The sequence below is a fragment of the Amblyomma maculatum genome, chromosome 1, assembly GCF_055883805.1.
Source record: "Amblyomma maculatum isolate TAMU_Amacu chromosome 1, ASM5588380v1, whole genome shotgun sequence".
NCBI lineage: Eukaryota > Metazoa > Arthropoda > Arachnida > Ixodida > Ixodidae > Amblyomma > Amblyomma maculatum.
Genome location: NC_139344.1, coordinates 466322896 through 466348631, shown reverse-complemented (window position 1 = coordinate 466348631; position 25736 = coordinate 466322896). Strand labels below are relative to the sequence as shown.

The following is a 25736-nucleotide window of genomic DNA, read 5'->3' as shown; positions in this document are numbered from 1 at the left end:
AGAAAATTTTTAATACTTTGCACGATGAGCGCGCATCAGGGTGTCTCGAGTTGGCGTTCACGTTGCAGTGACTCCAAAAGTACTACTGAGTATGATTACCAGACGGCGTTGCATATAACATGAAAACTTGCCATTAGTGTCAGCTAGCAACGCACGACATCGCCATCGGGCCAGCTGAGCTACATAACCCGATACCTCCACCGACCATGCCCTTTCAACAAATTGGAATAAATCTCCTCGGCACCTTTACAACTTCTACGGGTAAGAAGAAGATCATTGTGTCCACTGACTCTCTTATCCGCTATGTTGAAGCGAAAGCCCTCTCTCATGGTAGCGCGACAGAAGTCACCACGTTATTTGTCGAACAAATTCTCTTGCGGCACGGTGCTGCAGCAGTGGTCATCACGGAGAGGGGAACAGCATTTACGGCGGAGCTGACGCAAGGCATCTTGCACTTCAGGCACATAAGCCACCGAAGAACAAAAGGTACTATCTGCACACAAACTCACTCAGCGCCTCCGCTTTATAGCGTCGGCGGGCGCTATATTCTGAACAAAGCTAGCACTGACATGCTTGCCATGTGCGTGGACGCCAAACATGAGACATGGGCTAACATACTGTCATACATGATCATCCCCTATAACACCGCCGTCCAGGAGACAAGATTGTCGATATCTTTTCATCTTGTAAACTGAAGGGAGCTCACCACGGCAATGCATGACGCGATGCTACGGTACGGGGCAGAAGAGGGCAGCGTCGACATCACCGTCTACCTTCCCAGTGCTGCGGAGGACCGACGATCGCCCAGCTGCGCATTGAAGTTCACTACTGAACCGGCGGCCGACTGTACAGTTTACGGCGACACAACGCTGAGTCCAAGCCGGGAGACCAAGTCTCAATTTGGAGCTATTGTGGACTCAGTGGACAGCTCCTGCATTGTTACTTCTGCCCATACAAAGTCAGTTGACGCATCGGGCAAGCGGAGTTCGAAGTCATCAACGAAGATACGACTACATCCCAGTGACGTGTGTGCTGCCAGAATAAGTTCTAAGCCCTATTACTCGTTAAAGGCAGTTGATGTTAGAAATTCTATTGTTTAAGCTTTCCTTTTGATTGCTTCGGGAAGTATTGAGATGATGAATTTTAAGAGCGGATTTCAACAGCACCTGGCATGCTGCCTTGTCACTGTGACTACAGCGCACAGTGACTTGTGCCCTCGTTTAATCCTGCTTGGAGTCGCGAAACATGGCTTTATCATATTCTTTTTAGCGTGAAGTGTGCAGAGATTAGTATCAAAGGATGGCAGATACGTGCAATTGATTCCGTAATATTCTAGAGTATTGCAATATCCATAAGCTGATTTATCTCGATGTTTCTGCGTCGCTTGCGGTGTCGTTTGCTACTATTGTACGAGTCAATAATCTCACATTTTCTCACACAGTCTCATTCAATTCACATAAGAAATCACAATCAAGTCGCATATTATTGCGTAAGATCGCATAGTTTCTTGCGCATTAACATAAATTATGGATGATATTTTATGATAATGATGTGCACCGTAAGAGAGTCTATGTGATTTGATGAGATTGTGTGAGGTTGTTGACCCGTAGAACGTTTAGTTTTTCATTGCCGCTGCCGAGTTTCTTCGTTCTTTTGTAAACGCAAGTCAGCCCAATATAGAGATTATGCTTGTCTGTGGCATATTCACCTGAAAGTGACATGTCTATTGAGACCTGAAATTGCAGCTTTTCATTGCGTTGTATCGCGTATGACTTCCATCAATCTGATGTGTCAACTGTTTATCAGTCAGTGATGGAAGGCATGTACAGGTGAACTCATGACCCCCTCTGGCTGGATCGCTGGATAAAGATAATCGCCATGCTGGAGAAGGTGTAAGGCAAAATACATTTATTCTCCGCACAATAGCGGCAATACCCATGTAGGACCTGCACGAGGAATGATTGTTGTAACACACGTATCTGAATAAATTTTTCAATAGGCGGCAAAGTACGCTAAAAGAACTGCGGAATTATTGAGGGAAGAAAAGAGGCAAAAATTCATGACGTAACGATTGATTAGCGAGCTATTTCGCCGTTTTCCGCTTCTCGCCAATTTTCTTTATAAGGAAGTTATTTATAAAACGTTTTTTGTCGTCTAATTTTATTTCAGATTCTGCCACACTATGTCAATACGCATCTCGTACATGTGCCCGGATTTACAGGGTTTTTTCTGGCTGGGGTCGTATGCGCAGCGACAAGGTATGCATTCTTTTGCATGTGTCCCTATATTGCTGTAGCAATATTTGGGGATTAAATTAATTAGATGGTCAAGATTTAGGTTTTTATTAGCTTAATTGGTAAAGCAAGTGGAGCACTGGCAAAGACGAGCCTAATATAAGCGTATATGCACCAATCGAGCACGGATAAATTCATTATTAATAAGCTTCATCCGAGTTTTATTTTCTGCAAGGTCTAATGCCAGTACGCAAACTAGCCAGAAGTGACGTGCCTTTGAATCACGCTGGTGCATTTCTCGTCGCATCGTTTACGGCGACTCACAGAATCTCCAATGCGCACGCGCAGCAGACGACAGAGCAGTGAGTGAATATTCTCCCTGCGAACGGGCTTTTTGGATGCATGATGGGCTGACTTTTAAAGGCTCAAACTTTGCAAAAGTCTGTCCTATGCTTCCTTATGGTAAGTTCTTTTAGTCCCACAACGACAGCATCTTACTCGCAATTTTAAAAAAGCGTAGTCAAAGGTTTGCTGCAGTGAAGAATCTACTACAAAGGAACACCTAACGCAAAAAATTAGAGGGACGCCTAAACCTCGCTCTGTATGTAGATGCGACAGGCCTTTAATTTTGACTTTCTGAAATAAAATACCAGTTGCTGGTCAGGGCCTGTGCTTTGTTGCTTTCGTTTTCCCAGCGCTGTTTCCACCATGAGTTCTGGTTTAGTTTATTCATGTGAAGTAAGGTTCGTCCGGTAAAAATTGGGATGTAGCCCCGGGAACACCAAAAAAGAGGTAATATTTTGAACTAATGAAGAGCTAGCAACCAGCATTACGGGAGTGTCAACAAAAAAATATAAAAACGCAGGGAGAGTTAATGTTCGTGCCAGCTGGCGAACTCTCCCCTTCAGCTGTGCCGGCGTCATGTCAAGAGGCGTTTAACCGCGCAGCTTCTCATAGTTCTGATGTGTGTTCCTTCCGTGATCTGCTGTCTGATCCCTTGCCTAAACAAAGTACTGCAATTAGATCTGGTCGGCACATGAATTACTGCCGAAAGAATATGTGAATATTTTACGCCGACGAAAGGCTGAACACCTTCCAGGTTTTAAGGGTAAACTGGTCCATGCTTGGATTATTCTACGCAATGAATAGAAGCAGAGTAATTGTCAAACAAAAAGTTATCTTATGCTTCGCATATTCTTATCGAATTTCGGTTTAAACGGTCATATATTTTTACGACTGAAATCTACTCTTGTAACCGCTTAGATCATGTTCAACTTTTCACCCGAACAGTTACGCGTATCTTATGGATGCGCTCCCGCTGAAGAATAAAAATAAATTTCATACTTTTAGCCAGTATTTCCATCCCAGGAAAATGTGCGCTAAGCCACTTGTCTTTAAAAGCCGAGCACTTTTGCTCAAGACCCCTGCAATACTTCAGCGATATACCTAATCCACTATGAGGTAAGCTACAAAATGACCAGTGTGGCTGCCCACCATATCAGGCTCAAGCTAACTGCAAATAACGACCTGTCCGGCCAGTAGCTTACGGAACCTCCATTGATAATTATAAAACCAAACGTCTGCGTTGATCTTTCGGAAAATGGAGGGAAGAGAAAATCCGGCTTTACAATTGATTTTGTTACGAGTAGCATTTGTTGCTTATCAAAATCAATCATATCACTTCTTCGCAAGGTAACATACTATTCGGCCGATTATTTCTCGCTAGGATTCATCGACGCAAACCTCGCTCAGTGCGCTCCAGACCTGGATGCGCCCATACTCAGCTGAGCGATACCCGCCTATGCTTCTAATAACGCTCCCGCAGGTGATTCAGGAGAATAGAGAGTTTTAGAATAGGGGCCCCCAAGGAGCTTGGGCCGTCGAAATGCGCATGCGCAGAACGTAAGCCGCGCTTGGGGCGGCCCCTATTTTTCGGAAATAGCGTTCGCCCCAAGCCGCCGTTGGGTCGCTTGGGTTACGGCAACATGGCGGCGTTCGGCCAAGCGGCTCCATGGTGTCACGCGTTCATGGAAAACGAAAGGCCAACGAAGCTTATACTATGTCTCATGATGCCCGCACAACCAAATTTTAGCGATAAAACGCACTATATTTTCAGATTGCTTCCGGATTTACCGAGCTGCTTGGCTTAGCGAGTTCGCCTCCTTTGGTTGCCATGGGACCAGACGCCGGAAAGCGCGGAAGTTTCAAATGAGGTTTCCCGGTCTCGGCCTGGATTTACAATTGGCCGATTTCGTGTTGTCTGACGAAAACGGTTTATATAACCGGTAGTCTTAAGATAGCGTTTGCACAATAATAGTAGTTTTTGACGAATAAGATAGCGTTGTTGGCTTTTATATATTAAAATGCTTTTCCTTGCCTACCGTCGTGGCGCTGCAATCGACGAAAGCAGGCCCGGCTCCGCTGCTTCAGGAAAACCCCTATTCTAAACGTCATCGCTCGGCAAGCACGTTGCGCTGCCGCGCACTATTTCCTTGGAGGCCCCGAGCCTTGGGTCCCCCTATTCTGAAACTCCCTAATGCCAGGAAGGTGCCCTGCGGGAAAAGGCCTCGCAAACCCGTTACAAACTTTTGTCCAACAGGCGGTCTGTTTTAAACACCTGATCGGTCGCAAAGAATCATAAGCGCGTGTGTCTGATGAAGTGTGCAATGTTAAGCGTCAAAGCAGTATCGTGTACCCTCGCGCAAGAAAATGAGACACTCAATCGGATCCGACTGCTCCTCCTCCAAGTACCACCGATCGTCAATGCTGTCCGCAACCAATGGCGAGATTTTACTCCGTGAAGTCACCAAATCAGCGCTTTACGCAATATAAATGAGTCTGGACCGTCATTAAAAACTGAAATTGCGGGCAGAAGTATAAAAGCCCTTAGGTCCCTTCTCAACATCGAATAAACGCGGCTATTAGGAATGGTGACTGGGAAGACTATTTTGCGCGCGAAAGTGTACGAAGCTGCGTCATGGTTGGGTCATGGCTTTTTGACAAAGCCCCGTGGAAGCCTCATTAAGAACCAGCTCATTCCATTTGACTGGGGTTTTGTGCTGCAAGCTTTTGCCCTGCGAGCTTTTAGCATTGCTAGAAATAACAGAAAATGACATCGTCGCAGTTACAAGTGTCTGTGCATCCGAACGCACGCAGAGCCGCGTTTTTTCGGGTGCACATGACTAAGTTAACATGCTTTGTACGTCCGCAGCGCAACCAAGGCAAGGAAGAGCGCACGCCGAAATCTGGCAATGAATGCCGTTTAGTGTTCTCAGGACGTCAAATGAGCGCGATTTCTCTCCTTGCTTTCCTTTTCTGCAGCAGACCCGCGGGGCCTCGGGGCGATTATGCCGGTGTATTACGCACAGCCGAACAAGTAGTTTCACAGATGTAAGCAATAAATACTCAACTTCAAATATCATGGCTGTCAGCCAATTTGTGTCCCTTTAATTGAACAGATAATTTTAATGTATTTATGGCAGAAAAGAAAGACCTCAGCTCGTTTAGTACAGATCGAGCAATAAAATAGGGAGTTTTAGAATAGGGGGACCAAAGGCTTGGGGCCCCCAAGAAAATAGCCTGCCGCGGCGCAACGTGCTGGCTGAGCGGTGAGATTTAGAATAGGGGTTTTTCCGACGTAGCGGAGCCGGGCTTGAATTCGTATATTGCAGTGAACCGACGGTAAACCATGGAAAAGCATTTAAATATACATGAAAAAGTGAATATTGTAAAAAACTATATTGCAACTACCAGTTATATAAACCGTTTTCATCAGACAAGAAGAAATCGGCCGATAGTCAAACCAGGCTGAGCCGGGAAACCTCATTTGAACCTTCTGCGCTTTCAGACATCTGGTCTTAGGACATAGGTTCTTGCGTCGCCACTGTTCTTAGTAACATATTTTTAGCCGCCATTGACCGTTCCTTAAACGACGAGTTTACAAGTCTGGGGGTATGTAAGTGTTTTAGATATGTGGACGATTTTTTTATTGTTTTATCCAAACAAATAACATTGACCCACACTAATTCAGTGAGTAGGATTTTAACTGCCTTTAGACAGTGTGGGCGAGGTTTGACCTTTACGCATGAACTTCCTTCTAATGGGTCGCTGAAAGTTTTAGATATTAACCTTAACCTCGGCGCACAACACGCCTGCTGGTACTACGCACCACGAGCAAAGAGAGAGTTGCTTCCGTTTGATTCCGCGCATTCGAAGGTAGTCAAAAGAGCAATTGCAAGCTCGTGTCTGGAATCCGCACTTACCAAGTCATGCCCGCATGCAATGCATATAAGTTTTAATAATCAAATTGAAAGGCTGCTTTCAGCCGGCTTCCCCTGCGACGCCATATCAGCCGTGGCCGAGAATCTTCTCATGAAGATAAAAAGTAGTCGAAGAAGTGTGGATGAGCCGCTTCCAAAAAAGAAGATCGTGGTGGTGCCATATATTCACAAAGTGGCGCACAATGTAAAAAAAGTGGCCAAGAGGCATGGCGTCCCTGTTGTTTTTTCTGCCCCACGGGAACTCGCAGCCTTGTGCCCGAGAACCGGGAACCAAGGAGCTAGAGGCAGTGGATGCGACATAAAGCATGCCGAAAAGTATGTAAAATGTGCCACTGGAGTGGTATATGAAATCCCACTCAAGTGTGGAGGCGCCTACGTGGGCCAGACAGGCCGATGCGTGAATGAACGCGCAGGGGAACATGCCCGGTCCATTCGGAATGAAGAAGGAGCAAACTTGCCTGCTCATTGCCTTGCTTGCAGTGGATGCGAGCCTTTGCTTAAAAAGATTCTAGGAAGAAGTAAAAATAAAACAGCGCGGGAGCTTTTGGAGGCCTATCACATAAAAGAAAACGGTGATAAGTGTGTAAGTGACACTTCTGTCAAACTGTATAACAAAGAAAACCATTTTCTGCGCACCTGTTGTTGACCAGGAGTTGATTGGCTGTACCCCCCTCTCTCATTCCCCTTGTTCTTTTGCTGTTATTCTGACTATATAAGACACTTTCACACAAATAAACTCAGTTGATAGTTTGCGCTCTGTCTGTCTCCTTGGCGTTTTCCTGTGGTTGTCTTTTTATAGCGCATTTTGGTTCCTTTAAAGCAATGCACCAACTCGCCCAACAAGAAGTTCTTCTAAACTACCTGGTCCCCAAGGTATGGCAACCAAACTAGGCGAACTCGCTAAGCCTAGCAGCTCGGTAAATCCAGAAGAAATGAGCAAAAATGGAACGTTTTGTCGATAAAATTTGGTGGTGCCGGCATCATGAGACATAACACCAGCTTTGCTGGCTTTTCGTTTACCGAGAACGCGTGAGACCGTAAGCGGTAACGGAATGTGTGCCGAGGCGAGCGGCCGCCGCTTGGCCGGACGCCGCCATGTTGCCATAACCCAAGCGACCCTAAGTGACTTGGGCGAAAACTATTCTCGAAGAATAGGGGCACCCCAAGCGTTAACCCAAGACCGCAAGCGTGCCTTATGTTCTGCGCATGCTCATTTCGACGCCCCAAGGGCCCCCTATTCTACATCTCTCTATTATCTCAAGGAACGAAGATTTCCAGTAAAGTTTGGCACTGAAAAATACGTAATTCCAACGCAGTCATCATCACTATAGTACCGTACATGACCGCACCTCTTTAAAATATCAGTTTTTTTTTACCTGCACAGTGTGGTTTATTCGTCTAGAGCTGCTCATGGAGTTTCTTGTGTTTTGCGCCCCTCGAATGTGTCAGTGCATAAAAAACACCATTCTTTTCGGATCGCCTGATGTCATCTTCCACCGCCGTTCACCTCAGCTGAGCAAGATTGAATTTCAGTGCTTTTAATGAAGTTATATATTTTATGTGCTTTCTTCCTAAGAGTTTGAATGTCATTTTCTAATCTTCCTTAGCACAGTATCGTCTACAATCAACTCACAGGCTGCGATCCTGTATGTGGACGTTATTGTTCCCCGGTTCAAAGGCGCGCAACAACATGTATTGTGGATAACACGTGGCACAGGTAAAAACAACGAGCTCACGTAATAATGGCCTCTTTTCTATATTTTCCTGTGGATATTTATCTTGTTTCTTTCCGCGCTCCCGAATTGCTCTTCGTATCCCTATAATATTTCGAAAGCGTTTACGTCCTAGAAATTTTATATTAACTTTGATTCCTTTCGCTGAACATCCCTGAAGTTTGTGAAAATTTACCCTTTCTTTGATCCAACATAAATCCGAAAGACGCTTGGTGTTGGCTCCGAGCGATTGAAAGATTTGTTGCTGATTCACTGAATAAATTCGTAATTATCATCATACCGCGCAATCTGGATATTATAATGATTATAGCCATCTGATCATCAGTTTTACTGACAAGGCTTGGAACGCAGACCAGAATAACTTTAAGTAATTGAGAAAGCACTTCAGAAAGCAAATAAACTAAACAATCTTACGGGGAAAGTAAGCGCAAACAAAGAGACAAACACAAGAGAGGAGACAAGACAACGCGCTTTGTCTTGTCTCCTCTCTTGTGTTTGTCTCTTTGTTTGCGCTTACTTTCCCCGTACGATCATGAACCAACTAGCCCAGCAACAAGTTCTAGTTAAACTAAACAATCTAAAATAAAAAATGAGTCAGAGAAAAAAAAATTACCGACGATTACGTTACTTCCTAATGCGAAATTTGAGCGCAGCAAATAAGCTGTTTCACCTTTTCGATAGATTGAGGCAATTCCGCCGCCACCGATCTGGCTCTCTGATTGCCACCGCACAGGGGTTGCATTGGAGGAGGAGCGAAGAATGGAATTAAGTTCGAGCCGGCGCTTTGACAACCGGAGACTCGCAGGAAGAGGGGGGAGGGGGGCGGCGTGTACACCCAGCGGCAAACGATGGGGGCAGGAGCGCGCGCAGCAAGCGGCAAACGCGATAAAGGGAGGAGGGAAGAGATAGCAGCGACTGACTGATGCTGCTGACGCCGATAGTGTCAACCCCAGCTGCGGAGTTGGTTTCAGGGACAACGCCGCCGATGCCGACGCAAACAATATGATACCCTCGCTTCCGCAGCGCCAAGAACCAGGTCTAGCCGTGGGAAGGTGGTCACGTATTCGTCCATGTGCCGGGGCCCACGTGAAATAACCGGCGTGTCGGCAACTGAAGAGCACCCTATCCGCCACACAGGAACAGGGGGGGGGGGGGTGACCCTCCCCTCCTCTTTCTGCATGGCGGCGACGGTGTTCTATGCAGTCACGTTATCTTGGCTCTCTAGCGGCGTCAGCGGCATCCAGCGGTATCAGTCGGTCGCTGCTAGCGCTCGGGGGTTGAAAGGGGGGCAAAGCTGGTTACGAGGCCGACGACGACGCCGACGCCGACGCGAAACCCAGGAACGGACGGAGCTGCGCTCTAAAAACACGTAAATGTAGCAGAAATTGTGGACAGCGCAGAATTCGCGTTTTCCACGGGTTCCTTCGCTATTTTCGCTCACCTCAACTGAAAAGACATATATTCTTTCACGTTGCCTTGATTATCAGGCTACCCCAGTTTATAAAAAAGCCTCTCCCAGTAGACCCTATATTATTAGCGCTACTGTGTCAATGCTACTTTTCTTCGAAAAAACCCGGGAACGGCATTGTCCTTTAAAGCTTGTGAGAGAAAAATGCCGAGTAAGCCTTTGACATATGCGGCAGTTTTCAAGGGGTGGCCTGTTGGGGCACCTATTGGTCGGCCTGTTGTCTGACGTCCCAAGTGCATGCGCTGACAGCCCTGGATGCTCCTTTTTATTCAGCCCAGTCTTCCTAGCCGAAACTTCTTCCGAGGTGGGCGTTACGAATGTCCAGGGTCTCGAGTCTACGTTTAGCAGTAGGCGCAATTTGCCAAGCCATCATCGTCTACCGCGTCACCTCGGCTTTTCTAACCTCGTCGGTTAGCTACTTTCTAGCAAGAATAACCCCGAGTTGCGAACGCTTACGTCGACCTCCTGCAGTGCGGAGATTTCTCTCCGCAGCACCGGCATACTACAGCACCTCAGCGGCTACGCTATCAAAAAAGGAATTGGTAAGCCTAAGCTTAACAGCTTAGCACATCAATCAGGTGAGCTGGTTCGCTTTTGGAGGCGAAATATAATTTTTAGCGATAGAAAGCTCCGGATTTCTATGCCTTCCTCTCCATCCCTCCTCTTTCCCACACATTAACGAAGTTAAGCAGTGTGAAAAGCATTTGTGGCCCGGTGATACGACGCGGCTGCTCAGCGGATTGTGTTACGGGCTTCACCAGTGGAAACCCTCGGTACGACCTCCCTATTAACGTACAAGGCTAACGGAATAATTGAGTGATTACTCTTACGCATCAACCCGATCAGAGCAGTATGGATACCAAGTAAAGCAACGCAGCGTTTTAACATAAGCGCAGAAGTTGAAAAAGCTTCATATCATTTCGTGTAGCCATATAGTTGCCATCGAGTGGATGGTAACGAGTTATTCTTGAGTACAAATTCCCACCTTGCAGATTTCCTTATAACAAATTTGGCAGTACATTGTGCGAACTCCACGGCATGTGAGCCGCGGCTGAGTCACATAAGGATCCTGGGAAGGGGCCACTATCAGACAGAGCGTGAACGTTTAGAGCCTTTGAGATTATTAAAATGAGAGATACGCGCGTGGGTGATACGTCGGCGAAACTCTGGAAGGCAGAAATCGAATTTTTTTAGCGCATTTTGTAACTGCTTCCGTTTTTGTATTATGCCTCTGTCTTTCTGTTATTGATATGTACTGCGCATATCTCCCTTTCCACATACAGTCGTGCCTCGTAATTTGAACACTTTGGTTTCCGCAAAAAACTGTCCATAAAGCTAGTCGTCTGTAATAACGCATCAAAACGTTTTTTGAAAACAAAAATACATTAAGGATAAGGTCTGCTTTAGACCATAACGTAGGCCAGCGAAGGTTCCACTATAGGAGCTACTACCACATTATCCGAGGCGCCTTTATGCTTCAAATGCGATGCAAGTGAAAGTATTTTGATGGAGCTGCGTATTGTTCTTGATGGCGTTTCATTAATAAATTACTTGACTTCTACTTTTCATCTCCCATGAACCCCTGCTACGTATCAGCATTCAGTCGGCTCAAAGTAGCTGAATCTTGCTTTCTACAAAGTACAAGCGGCTATCAAAGTTTTGTTCAAGTGAACTCATGCAATACAAAAAATCGCAACGCGCATCGACAGCGCAACTTCGCAGTGTAAAATATGAAATCACAAGCGAAAAGGGCAATCGATCAGTCGTGGGCACTACGTTAATGTTGTGCCTATCAACAAAATGTAGAAAAGAAATTATTTTCAAGCAGTGTAACGATTTGGTTTTCATAATTGTCCATATTTACGCCACAAAAATACATGAACTCTAATGGTATATGTGCCTGTTCTGCTTGTTCATTGTCTGGACAACGAGTTTCAATATTAACCAGAAGTAAATGCATAGAAAATGTTTGGTCCACAGAAACACTGTCCACAATTCGAGTCGTCCATATTCACGGATAACTGGGGTCGTATTAACGATGCACGACTGTATATTTGCCGCGGTTGTTGGAAATAAAGGGTTGGTGTAGTGGTTACGGCGCTCAAGAACTGTTCCCAAGGACGCGAGATCGAATCTCGGTCTCGGCGGCAGCTTTTTGCTGTGCGATGTCAGTGCACGTTAAAGAACCCCAGGTGCTCGAAATTTCCGGAGTCCTCCCCTACGGCGTCTCTCATAGCCTGAATTGCTTTGGGACGTTAAACCCCACAAACCAAACCAAACCAGATGATACTTAGCGCGTTCCTGTGTTATTTTTCGATTGTGTGTGTGTCTTCCTGCGCGCTGTTACCTCTACTCAAGTTGCAATGCACCATCTAGCCCATCTTCAAGTTTTGTTAGACAATTGCAGCCGCGACGCTAAGCGCCGAGGGATGCGCAGCATAGATTCAGTTGCAACCTTGAGTTAGTTGAAGGTTAGCAATGTTAGGGACCAAGAAGTGCATTTTGTTTGGGGTCAGGCCATGACTAAAAGCTTCCGTGGAGACAGTAAAGACTGCTTACGTGTTGGAAGGAGAAGGAGTTACATTCTGCTTCACCCTGTTTCTTAGAATACACTTTTTTTGCAATATTATTCCTCTATGTGGTTAGTTGCTCTCATGAAGACAGGGAAATATCGAGAACTTCCAGCTTCTCTGCAAAAGTAAGCAGCAGAATTTCTTCAGAGCCTCAACTGCCGCTCTCATCACACGCTGAGCTTCAGCTTCCATCTGCGTGCCTCGCCCTCTTTCTCAGTACTCTCTGGCAGCGACATCCCAACCTCTCTACTCTGGGGCGCCCTTGGCCTTCACAGTGCGGCTCTGCGCTGACGCCACACCACGTGATCATCGTGTTGCGCGCTTAAACTTCATGCAAGACGGGTGGCTCATTCGGCCTCAAGCCTCATTACACTTTGCGGCGCTGTCACTCTGCTCTGCCGGACGGCGGAGGGACGAGTCTTTTTGTGACCACCGCTCGAAAGAACACCTATGCTCCTGCGCACAATTTCGCCTGAAGAGCATAGTAAAGGTTTCGCGCTAAATACGATACGATAAGCTTTATTTTCCATCAAAGATACGATTGTCTCTCAAGCGATTATTCATAGGTTGGATTGCGATGAGGATGAGGGATCACCTTAACTGTCTTAAATACCCTTATTTAAAAAGAAAAATGAAACTCTTGCAAATATGCATGTTGGAGTATCAGGACATACAGCTGACAGTCAAGGTGACCACTTTAATTTCGTGATGAATAAACGATTCTTACTTTTGCAACCATTTTCCAGCTCTATTTCTGGGTATCACAGTGACAATATACAGCACGCTCTGCGAATACATGGGCTCGTTGACGAGAGTGAGTACCCTTGCCTTTTCATGTAGTCGATGTATACACACCGTGCACAAGAGGCAAAATATTATTATTATTGTAATCTTTGCTGATAGTATTATTAGAACCCATTATTAAAACGTTCTCATAATTCAACGCATCTGCCGCACACGTTCAAATGCAGTGAGTAACGGCAAGCTACTGGCAGGTGTTCATAAATAAAACACACCAGGATTGAGAATCATGATGTTTGCCTAATAGACAGTGCTCTTTGTGAGAAGACCTCAGGAGTCTTCTTTTTTTGTCGCCGTGAAAAAAATGTGCACTTATTTCGCTCATTCTCTTCCTCTTTTTCTCAAGGACGAAGTAGGCACTAGTGCGCAACCAATAATGACTGTTTTTATTTTATTCTGAATCACTGAAAACTTTTATAATCCACGGCACCAGTTCTGAGATACAAAATCATTAGAAACAAGGAGGATTGTTTGGGATCCTTGAAGTAGAGGCACGCGATATTTGAAATACACGAACACATGCTCGCGCATAATTCTTCTACTCATATTGCACTTCATGCTACGTATAAATACCGGCAGCAAACCTATTCTTCAAAAGGAGTAGATGTTGCCACTATACGCAGAAGGCTAGAAGTCAGAGACCTAAAAAGAGACAGGACAATTTCACTTCCCCGACGTTTGCTACTTACCATTAATATGCTTGTTTTGGCACTGATACTGCCATATCACATTGTATTCCGTTATCCAGAACTATTTAATAATCCTCAAATAATTTTTACTTTTAGATTTATTTGATGGTGTACAACGGAATCACGGCTGCATTCGTAGGCCTCTGCCTTCTGGCAGTGCTATTTCCTTTCGTCCACTCAAAGGTACGTCGGCAGGTGCACTATCATGTTTGCTGTTTGTCGCAATATACTTTTCCGAATCGTTACCTAAAGCGGTAGTGTTAAAGCAATTACTGTTCTACAAATATGAACGGTAACAAATTACTAGAGAGCCTTGCAATATTCCGGAACAGAGACATGACGAGACAATAACGTGCTGGACCGCTGCTGTAATGTCTGTTTTGCTTCCTGAGGAATCACTGTGGAAGTTTTGTATATAAAAATAAATACCTAGCAAAATAAATATTCTGCTCTTATTCCTGATATTGTACGCTCTTCAACTGCAGAAGGGTTTATGCCGTTGTCGTGTGATTGTGTGCGCCTTTTTTATGCATTGTAGTTTATTCAGTTGCGTGTTTCATCATGTTTGTTGACCAACTAGTTTAACGTTCTACTGTAAAATTGATACCACTGTACGCTATGTGCTATCAATTGTCTTTACGTATAAATACGCAGTAGCAAAGAACAAGCCCTTATACATACTCGCTACATCCGCTCGAAAATTGGCATTTAATGTGGCGGGCACCCAAGTAATAGAGGAAATAAGCTAGGTTGTGCCTCGAAGACTGAACCCAGACAGCACAAAGCTTGGGCCCAGTGTTGGTACTACGTCGGTAAAGCATGGTCCTACATTGACCCCAAAATTGCCAACACCATACTTAAACTGGGTCCAAGATTTGTGCTGTTGTGGAAAATTCTAATTTGAAGCTTCCTTCTGCCACCTGTTTGTTTCAACAGCACTCTTCGCTTTGTTTTCTATACACGGGTAATCGCTCATTCTTATACATACTTGTCAAAATTGAAAAATATATCATTGGCAACATTTTGCTACCTCTTGGCTTCTTAGGTGCAGACAGTCGCTTCATAACTACACAGTAAAATTAGTTATGGTGCCTTTATCTGACGATTTCTCTTAAGTTTTCTGAAATTTTATTTAAATGATTCTTACGACGCCTAGAGCAAACAAACATACATGGTCGTAGAAGTCAAGGCAACACTACACACGAGATATTATGTGCTCGGTGTGCTCCAGTGTTTTAATATTGCCAGGGGAGGGGGGGGGGGGAGGGCTCGGAGTGAAAAACGACGTTGAAGTGAATCGGCTCCGGACTCGCAGGACGTACCTAAACCTTGGACCGTGTAATTCTACCCGTACCGGCTCTGTTAACCTAGCCCCAGTCGCCAACACCGTGACAAATCTGGTGGAGGTCAGGTCTGATGTCCCGTACTCCCACGCTAAGCAGGAGTGCTGGTCATATATTCGAGGAAACGCCCGTTCACCGCACTAGCCGCAGGTAACGAGGCCTACCACCTGAGTTTTCCCTCTCGGGCATGACTACCAGTAGCCACGACGTCGTCGTAATGCCTGGCGCGACCCCCACCTACGTCACGTTGCAGAACCCCCGCGTCCCAAAGACCTTTCACGGGAACACCTATGAAGACGTCGACGACTGGTTGCAGCACTACGAAAGGGTAGCTACCTTCAACCTCTGGGATGACGCCGCCCGGCTTCGCAACGTCTACTTCAGCCTTGAAGATGGCGCTCGGACATGGTTCGAGAACCATGAAGACCAGCTGTCATCCTGGAGTGAGTTCAAGCGTCATCTTGCGGCTGCTTACGGTAGCTCAGATCGCCGCGAACGGGCCGAACGCGGTCTCCAATCTCGGGTTCAAATGCCCAGCGAGACGGTCGCGGCATATATCGAAGACATGACACACCTCTTCAAGCGGGCAGACCCTACAATGTCCGAGGACAAAAAGCTGCGCTACCTTATGCTTAGCGTTAAAGAGCAGCTTTTTGCTGGCCTGGTGCGCAGCCCACCGAAAACTGTCGCAGAATTCCTTGCGGAAACAACCAGAATAGAAAGAGTGCTTCAGCAGCGAGCTTCGGCACAGAATCGTACCGTCCACACCACCTCCGTCTCTGCCGAGTTACCATCATATGGCATGGACACATCAGCGCTACGGGAGCTCATACGCTCCGTTGTGCGCGACAAACTCCGGCTGATGTATGGCACACCTCAACCAGCTCCTTCCTCCATTGCCAGCGTTGTCCGCGACGAGGTGCAGCGAGCGCTCCGGCCTCCATTTCCAATCGGTGAACCTCGCCCTACTCCTCCTCTTACTCCACCAGAGTGTCACCGCCCTACATACTCCCAGGTGCTGCAATACTCTCCGCCCTCGTCGCCGTCGCTGATTCCTCCGAACGTAGCTGGGCCGAAAACAGCAGCCCCCGTGATCGAGTACGTCACAGATTCTCGACCACCTACACGGAAAGCAGACGAGTGGCGTACCCCCGACCGACGGCCGTTATGCTTTCACTGCGGCGAACCGGGTCATGTCTATCGGCGCTGTCCCTACTGTCGACTAGGTCTCGAAGGGTTTTCCGCCGATTCTCCGCGGCCTCACTACGGCGAACGGCCTCGAGCCGTTGAAGATTTCGTCAATGATCAGCGCCGGATCGTTCGGTCTCGTCGGCGGCCATCTAGATCACCGTCACCTAGGTCTCGCCCGTCGCCATCCGCTACGAGTTCCTCATGGGCAGCGCAGGGCCGCTCGCCCAGTCTCCAGAGGGAAAACTGAAACCAGCGACCTTCGGGGGTAGGCTCGCTGGACATCGCGACGCGGGAGACCCGCTATTGATGCGGACACGGAAAGACTACGCATCGACATTGGAAAAGTCAGCGGTTACCGATCATAACACCACCTCGACGCCACCCCGATGCAGCTGCAACGACGACGAATTGCCGGTGGAACTGACGACGAAACGACGCACCCGCAACGACGACGAATTGCCGGTGGAACAAACGACGCAACCACGCACCCGCAACGACGACGAATCGCCGGTGGTACATATGACGCAACAACGCACCCGCACCGACGACGAACTGCCGGTGGGACGGACGCTGCAACACCTGCAACGACGACGAATTGCAGGTGATGCAGACCCCGTACGCCGACGCAGAGCACTCAAAGACTCAGAAGCCTGACATTCGCGAGCAGATTTCGTTGGACATACCCGTAGTACTGGATGGTCGCCATGTTCGAGCTCTGTTGGATACTTGCGCTGATTATTCTATTTTGAACAGCCAGTTTGCCGCAGTTCTCAAGAAGGTTTTGACTCCATGGGCTGGCACAAACGTTCGCACCGCGGGTGGTCATCTGATTACTCCTCTGGGCATGTGCACGGACAGAGTTCAAATTCAAGAATCAACATTTGTGGTAAGCTGCCTTGTTCTGAGAAGCTGTTCGCGTGACCTGATTCTTGGCGTAGATTTTCTTCGTGAATATGGCGCAATTATTGACCTCCGGAATTCTAAGCTCTCGTTTTCTACTGAGAAAGCAGTGGCCCTCAGCGGTGCAAAACGACCACTCATTGTGCTTCGAGTTTATGAGGACAGTGTCACTCTGCCACCCCGAACCAGCACCTTCGTTAATGTCAAATGCAATGCCCTTAACGATGGTGACGAAATAGCCGAAACTAACGTATCGTTACTGTTGACAGAAGGAGTCTGTGTGGCCCGCAAGTTGATACATCTTCACCGTGGTCAGTCCAAGGTATTTGTTACAAATTTTTCGCATGAGTATCGGCACCTTTTTCGTGACACTTCCGTAGCTTTCTCCGAACGCATCTCTGATGTCTCCGAGTGCTTGTCCACAAAAACCGTGCCACCGCCCACATCTCTCGACAATCTCGATGTCAGGTCAGAGCTATCGGTCAGCCAGCGTGACCAGCTGTTTTCATTGTTACTCGAATTCAAAGACTGTTTTGCATCGTCGTCGAAAGTGAATCAAACTCCCATCGCCAAGCACCAGATCGTGACGTTCGATAATGTGTGCCCAATCCGCCAGCACCCCTACCGCGTCTCTTCGACCGAGCGCGATGTTATTAGGTCACAAGTTAAGGAAATGCTCGAAGATGATGTTATCCAGCCTTCCAATAGCCCGTGGTCCTCCCCGGTCGTTCTAGTTAAAAAGAAAGACGGCACGTTACGTTTTTGCGTCGATTACCCCAAACTGAACGCCGTAATCAAGAAGGATGTCTACCCCTTGCCGCGGATTGACGACTCTCTCGACCGCCTTCGGCGTGCTAAGTATTTTTCGTCCATCGATCTAAAAAGTGGCTGCTGGCAGATTGAGGTCGATGAGCAAGAGTGTGAGAAGACGGCCTTCGTCACACCCGACGGCCTTTACGAATTTAAAGTTCTACCTTTCGTCCTGTGTTCCGCGCCGGCCACATTTCAGCGGATGATGGACACTGTCCTCGCCGGCCTTAAATGGCAGTGTTGTCTAGTCTACCTAGATGACGTGGTGGTCTTCGCAGAATCATTTGCACAACATCTTAAGCGCCTGCGGTCAGTACTCGAAGCCCTTCGATCCGCTAACTTGACACTTAAGCCACAGAAATGCCACTTTGGCTACCGAGAGCTTAAATTTCTCGGTCATGTCGTCAGCGCCGCCGGCGTGAAGCCCGACCCTGACAAGATTGCTGCTGTTGCGGAATTTCCGATTCCACGTGACAAGAAAGCTGTTCACTGATTTCTCGGCTTGTGCAGTTGCTACCGGCGTTTTATCGATAACTTCGCTGATCTCGTTGAACCGCTGACTCAGCTCACCCGGGGAGACACCCCTTTTGTTTGGACTCACGAACAAGAAGCTGCTTTTGCCGAGCTGCGTCTCCGTCTCCAATCGCCGCCTGTTTTAGCCCATTACACACAGACGCCAGTAACATTGGCCTTGGTGCGGTTCTCTTGCAACGTCAAGAGGGTGTTGAACGAGTCATCCCCTATGCCAGCCGTACTTTATCCCGCGCCGAGACGAACTATTCAACTACTGAAAAGGAATGCCTCGCCATTATTTGGGCTGCTCGAAATTTCGCCCCTACCTTTATGGTCGCCCATTTAAAGTGGTCACTGACCACCATTCTTTGTGTTGGCTGGCCAACCTGCGCGACCCATGCGGCCGCCTGGCGCGATGGAGCCTTCGCCTACAGTAGTTCGATCTCACTATTGTTTATAAGTCCGGACATAAGCATGAAGATGCTGACACGCTCTCCCGCGCGCCTGTCAAGCTCGCTTCACCAGACACGGATGACGCTGGCAGTTTCCTCGGAGCTGTTGATGCTTCAGATATGTCACATCAGCAGCGTGCCGATCCAAATTTACGATCACTGATTGATTATTCAGAAGGTCAGCCAGCCACCATACCTAAGTGCTTTTTTCGGAGCCTCTCAACTTTCTGCCTAAGAGGTGGTGTGCTTTATAAGCAGAACTCTAGATCCGAGTCAAGAACCTACCTCCTCGTGGTATCCACAGCTCTGAGAGAGGAAATCCTTTCCGCGTGCCACGATGAACCAACATCTGGCCACTTGGGCTATTCTCGCACACTTGCTAGGATACGACAGGTATTATACTGGCCCTACCTTGCCACTTTTGTTAAGCGCTATGTGAAGAGCTGTCGGCAATGTCAGCGTCGGAAGGTTCCGCAATCAAAGCCTGCGGGCCTCCTCATGCCCATAATACCACCACGAGCACCATTTGATCAAGTCGGCATGGACCTTCTCGATCCTTTCCCTCGGTCCTCTGGTGGCAACCGTTGGATAATCATCGCCACAGGCTATCTGACTCGCTATGCCGAGACCAAAGCGTTCTGAAGTTGCCCATTTCTTTGTACACCAGATCATACAACGGCACGGTGCTCCTATAAACCTGTATTATTACTGATAGAGGGACTGCCTTTACTTTAAAAATGATGGGCGAAGTCTTTCATCTCAGCGGTATGGCGCATCGAAAAGCTACTGCTTACCATCCGCAGACCAATGGGCTGACGGAAAGGCTTAATAAGACCATCGCGGATATGCTGGCGATGTACGTCGACGCCCAGCACAAGACTTGGGATGCGATCGTACTATATGTGACGTTCGCATACAATACGGCAGTCCAAGAGACTGCACGTTTCACGCCGTTTCGCCTCGTTTACGGCAGGGAGGTTCGGACGATGCTGGACGCAATGCTCCTTTACCAAACAGATACCGAACTTTGTTCTGACGCCGAGCAGTTTGCCCAAGATGCTGAGCAAGCACGCCAACTAGCACGCGTCCACATCACCCAGCAACAGGACAGGGATTCACGCCGGTACAACCTCCGCCACAGACAAGCTTCCTACAATACCGGGGACCAGGTGTGGGTGTGGACTCCTGTTCAATGCCGCGGCCTTTCAGACAAGCTAATTTGCCGCTACTTCGGACCGTATAAAATCGTGCGACGCATCAGTAACGTCAATTACGAGGTGCTCCCAGATGGATCAGAGCACACAGGCCGTCGGCTACCTCGCCCAGAGACAGATCATGTCTTGCGATTGAAGCCGTACTTTGCACGGTGACTGACAAACTACATCTACAAACTTTTATTCTTGAGGGGGGGGGAGGTTGCTTTTGTACGCTTGTGTGCACATGGAACTGTGTGCGTTACGCTTAAGGAGGGAGGATTGTCAGGGGGTGCTCGGAGTGAAAAACGACGTTGAAGTGAATCGGCTCCGGACTCGCAGGACGTACCTAAACCTTGGACCGTGTAATTCTACCCGTACCGACTCTGTTAACCTAGCCCCAGTCGCCAACATCGTGACAATATTCTCTACATCTTCCCGGAACATTTCGTTGCGCTTCGAACACTGGCGGAGGCTACACTCCAGCAGGAATTCCTACACCACTGGGCATCATTTTGCCTGTAAGTGTATGGACATAGAAGATAGAACAGCACCCTCGGAGCAAAATACAGGGGAGAAGCGACTCCATTGGCAATAACACGTGATTAGTTCTTCATCCCGTTGAGGTCCGTAGCTTGTTGCATGTAGCAACGTAGAGGTCATACCAAGGAAGACAGGAATATAGCATCCTTGAGCCGCGCTGCGGAGTGCATGCAGTCATTCTATGTGTATAAAGATATGTCCGTCGTACCTATTTGATTCTCGATAAAGGTACGGTAGACGTCAATATTGGCCCATAGCTAAAGTTACGTTCAACATAAGTCCGCGTTCTGTTTTCTTAATACATGAAGGTCGATAAGCTTTCGCTACTCTCAAGGACGTGCTTATTAAGAAGCGTTCGCCCATTTTGAATTAGTTTCAATCTCACAATAACGCAAGTGCTTGTCTTTATATGCATGATTGTGTCTGGCGAGCACAGCTATCATGCACACAGGTTGCATGCAAGCGATGGCGGCAGGTGAGGCGATGTACAATATGTACACAAGCAGGGGATATGGCTATATGCAAATTCCCCACCAGATTTCGCTTCGCACTAAACTCTCACATCGATCTACCTGCAATGTAATCACTATATACTTAGCATTTACATTGTCTTTGCTCCTGCACCGACCTCTGCAGGTCGCCACATAGCGCGCACGCACACCAGTGTGCAGAACACCTGTTCGTCGCGTATGATATGCTATATGCACATGCTATGCTAGTTTTTCTTTACATCCAGATGGACGGGAGAGAACGTTTCTCAAGAAACCCTCCTTTCAGATTATATCCCACAGCCATGGCTAAAGGCATGTTGATTCTGCTAGAGGCCTGCGCTGGTACAGAAGCGATCACCATGCACCAAGCAGGCGATCCTGCCAACCATACAAGGGGACTGCACTGCATGACAATAATGTATATACACCGGAAAACCAGAACGGCGCCCGACTCGGTTCCCTAAGAAGTGCGATTTGAAGAGGGTATTCAGGGGAGGTCTCGACAATTAAATCATCAGCCTGCAACCTCATTTGTCTTCTCGTTAAGATTCGCGTGCATGGCGTTTAAACCCCCGTATGTTCGAGGTTAGGGTCAAGCAATCGATCAGCCCAGCTTCATCATCAGCCTGACTATACCTACTGCTGGGCGAAGGCCTCTCCCATATTTCTCCAATTAACCCAGTTCTGTACTAGCTGCATCCACTTGACCGCTGCGAACTTCTTAACCTCATCCGCCCACCTAACGTTCTGCCGCCCCCTGCTACGCTATCCTTCCCTTGGAATCCCATTTGTTACCCTAAGCGACCATCGACTATCCTCTCTTCGCACTACATGTCCTGCCCAAGCCCATTTCTTCTTCTTGGTTTCCACTATAATGTCGGTAACTTAGTTATTTCTCTGACCCACTCTGCACGCTTCCTATCTCTTAATGTTACCCCTACCATTTTTCGCTCCATAGCCCTCTGCGTTGTCCTCAACTTAAGTAGAACCCTCTTGGTTAGCTTCCACGTTTCAGCCCCTAGGTGAGTACAGGTAAGATGCAACTGTTGTATACTTTCCTCTTGAGCGATGCCAATAAGCTGCTAGTCATAATCTGCGAGTGCTTGCAAATTGCGCTCCATACCAATCTCATTCTTGTTATTTCCTTTTCATGGTCCGGATCTGCGGTTACTACCTGTCCTAAGTTGATATATTCGCCCTCTACTTCCAATGGTTCGCTACCAAACGTAAACTGCTGTTCCTTCCCGAGGCTGTTGAACATTACCTTAGTCTTCTGCTATTAATTTTCAAGCCTACCCTTCTGCTTTTCCTGTCTAGGTCATCCATCATTATCTGCAGTTCATCCCCCGAGTTATTTATCAAGGCAATGTCATCATCAAATCGCAAATTACTCAGGTATTCTCCATCTACCCTTATCCCTAACTGCCCCCATCCCAAGTCTCTGATTACTTCCTCTAAGCAAGCTGTGAATAGTACTGGGGAGATCATGTCTCCTTGCCTCACACCTTTCTTTATGGAAATTGCGTTACTTTCTTTATGCAGAAGAATGGTTGATGTGCAGCCACTATATATATCTTCCAGCACTTTCATGTACGGCTTGTCTACCCCCTGATTCCGCAATGCCTGCATCCCCACCGAGGTTTCTACTGAGTCAAATGCGTTTTCGTAATCAATGAATGCTTAGCCCAGCTTAGCCATCGTCAAATACAAGGGGGTAGTAAACCGCGCCGCTGTACTTTACGCGGTATAAAATAACATGTTTGAACAGAAATAACAAGGAAAAAATGTTCAGTTCAACACTGTCACCAATCGCCTTGTGTTGAGTATTGTACAATCGCGAAAGGCACCTTGCTTTTCACGCACGTAAATGTAGCAAAAATGGTGAAAAACAATTCATTTGCCCGAAGTATGCGCTCATTGAACGCCAACAATCGCCCATTTCGGGCAGTGTTAAACAAGAGACCCAATGGCTAAAACTAGGCACCGTGCGACTCACACTTGTGCAGGTCTGTCATCTTGGGCTTGCAATAAGTGCTACTATCAAAACATATATCTGTATACGTGGGATCGAACCTATGCGAATGCATCGTGTGATGCGACGGATATGTCGAACTGTGAAAGCCTATATACCCGAGAGTAAATTACTGGGTCCGTCTTACTTATATTTAGCCGTGGCATCAAAACACAGTTGTCGGGTGTGTCCGATGTGCACGGAAGAAAGTGTACTGGAAGCATTCCAGGTGCCTTTAGTCACATCCTTATTTATCTGAGCGAACAGTTGTTGGCGGTACACACACGGAACAGCAACAGAGATCTGTATTTGAAAGATGTTTTCGATCAACTCAGAAAATAACTAATTCCAATTGCTGCGAAGTTAATACGAGCAGCGCTGACGAGTACCCAGATCGGCAAGAAAGTGAGGAGCGAAATTCCGGCACCTGTTGTGGGCCGACAGAACACGCCAACCATTCAGCGGGTTCATATTTTCATGCTGTATAATATGGTAACAACAGAATATTTTGAAATCGCTCGTGAAGATAATTAATGTTTGAGCGCTAAAATTCTTATTATCTGCTAGTTATATTCATAAATATTTCGTAAGAGCATTATAGGAAAAATTGTTTTGTTCCTTGCTAAGCGTAGAAAGCTAGGCTAGTTGGTTTCTAGTAACATTGTGAGACATTAATCTAGCGCATGAAAAACACACGGACGAAAGTGGAAGAGATAACACGAACGCCGGACTTCAATTGAGGTTTATTCTAATAACAGGCGTATATGTACAAAAGGGGGCGCAAGGCGTCGAAAGTATTCCGCGACCAAATGAAAATATCTGCTATAAACTCATTAGGCACAAATGCCATGTCCCTTTTATTTTTTTCTTCTCTTCCCTTCCCATCAGCACACCAATTCTGTCACCTACCTGCTGACGCAACACATTCGCCTTCAGGTGATATGTTTCCTTTTTTTCACAGCGCCACAAAAGGGCCGCTGACGTAGTTCTCTCCTTCATTTATTATACTGAAGACTTCAAACATTTCTCGGCTCTTTTGAGTCTTAAACTGGCGCAACATACGTGTCCGATTCAAAAATGCGTTGCTTGCTGGCTTGTGTGAGCAACGGCGAATGTGGGCAGCTAATCACCAATCAGCAATAATCACCAATAGCGGTCGTTGACGAAACTCGACTATGATAAGGCCGTGTCTTCATAACCGTGGCCGGTCCTCCCATTGTGAAGCTGGTCGATTGATGTACTACGTCGTCGCTCCTTGGAACATCCTTCCGAGCCGACGAAGATGATGTATGCCCGTCCGCTATCAGGCCGCTTGTCAGTCTTCCGTGCACTCGAATGTCCAAACAGCCGCGTCTTCATAGACCGCCGATTTATGCGCCTTCGCCAATCCCCCCCCCCTCCCCCCCCCCCCCGGTTTGGCCGCCCCACTTTTTTTGACGCAGCCGCCGTTTCCCAGGGAACACGTCGGCGATCAGTGTCTCCTGAACACTAAAGAGTTGGCGGTTATGGTTCCTCTACCGCAAAGCGGCGCCGGCGGCTTCCAGATAACAGAGGGTGCGCAGGCGGCGTCAGGACCGCGAAGGAGCGGGAAACTAGCCGCTGCCGGAAGCACATGCGAGCCAGTAAAGCTTTTTTTCCGAACTGGGTGTCGGCGAGTAAGCAAGGACACCAGCATGCACACATAGTTCAGTCCTGCAGCAATCGGCGGTTCTAAATCTAACTCAGTCGGTTTGGCGCCAACTGTATGAAGCCCTTGTAAGAAGCAGCTTGAAATTTAAGATGCATAGAACACGACGCTGTTTTAATACACAGGGAGTCAAAAAGAACAAAGCGCTTTTTTGGGATGTAGGAAGGCCGACGAAAAAGGAATCACACTAGCTATACTGGTAGAATGCCATTCGCGTCCTTCGCATGTTCTGACTGTTTTGAATTCCTAACGCCCCGAACGCGTGAACTCTATTGGTAATTTGACACCTTTCCGCACTACCGTTTTTCATAGAAAACGAATATTATCTACTTTAGTTAGAACTTTGAGTACTCAGGAAATACAATATGCCAAAAATTATGTCGCTTAATATATTGGATTCTTGGCTACAATGGGCCAGAAGTACCGGGCAAGGAACTCGAAATTAAAGCAGAAATGGGAGCGGGTTTGTTTGGTTTGGATATATGTGTTTGCAAACTTGGATCCAAGACAGCGCAAAAAAGGGAGGCCACCAAAGAAGAAACGACGCAAAGAAAGCTGAACGAATGAACTTTACCCAGCACCATGTTTTTCGGTGTTTCTAAATTATTTGCGTAACGGCCATTTCTACAAATGTAGACAACAGAAGTACAACTTCCACTTTGTAAAGAGTGCTAAACACTGCGTCGACATATCAGCATCCTAAAAATGCGCATTTTTAACCGACTAACATCATGAAATTTTAGCAGGGTTGTATCAAACTTTCGTTCTCTTAAGTTCACAGTATGCGATAGAAGGGGGTATTTAACACCAAGAATTTCTGTATG

The 25736-nt window shown here is 47.2% G+C and overlaps 1 protein-coding gene across 1 annotated transcript in view; it reads left to right on the top strand.

Moving 5' to 3' along the window:
• The window catches only part of LOC146209871 (sodium-coupled monocarboxylate transporter 1-like), a 216187-nt gene that overhangs the window by 141350 nt on the left and 49101 nt on the right, over positions 1 to 25736 (top strand). The window contains exons 8-11 of the mRNA XM_084581392.1: positions 2170 to 2258; positions 8122 to 8231; positions 13035 to 13102; positions 13875 to 13961. Of these exons, the coding sequence (XP_084437518.1) occupies positions 2170 to 2258; positions 8122 to 8231; positions 13035 to 13102; positions 13875 to 13961 (354 nt within the window). The remainder of the gene's footprint in view (positions 1 to 2169; positions 2259 to 8121; positions 8232 to 13034; positions 13103 to 13874; positions 13962 to 25736) is intronic.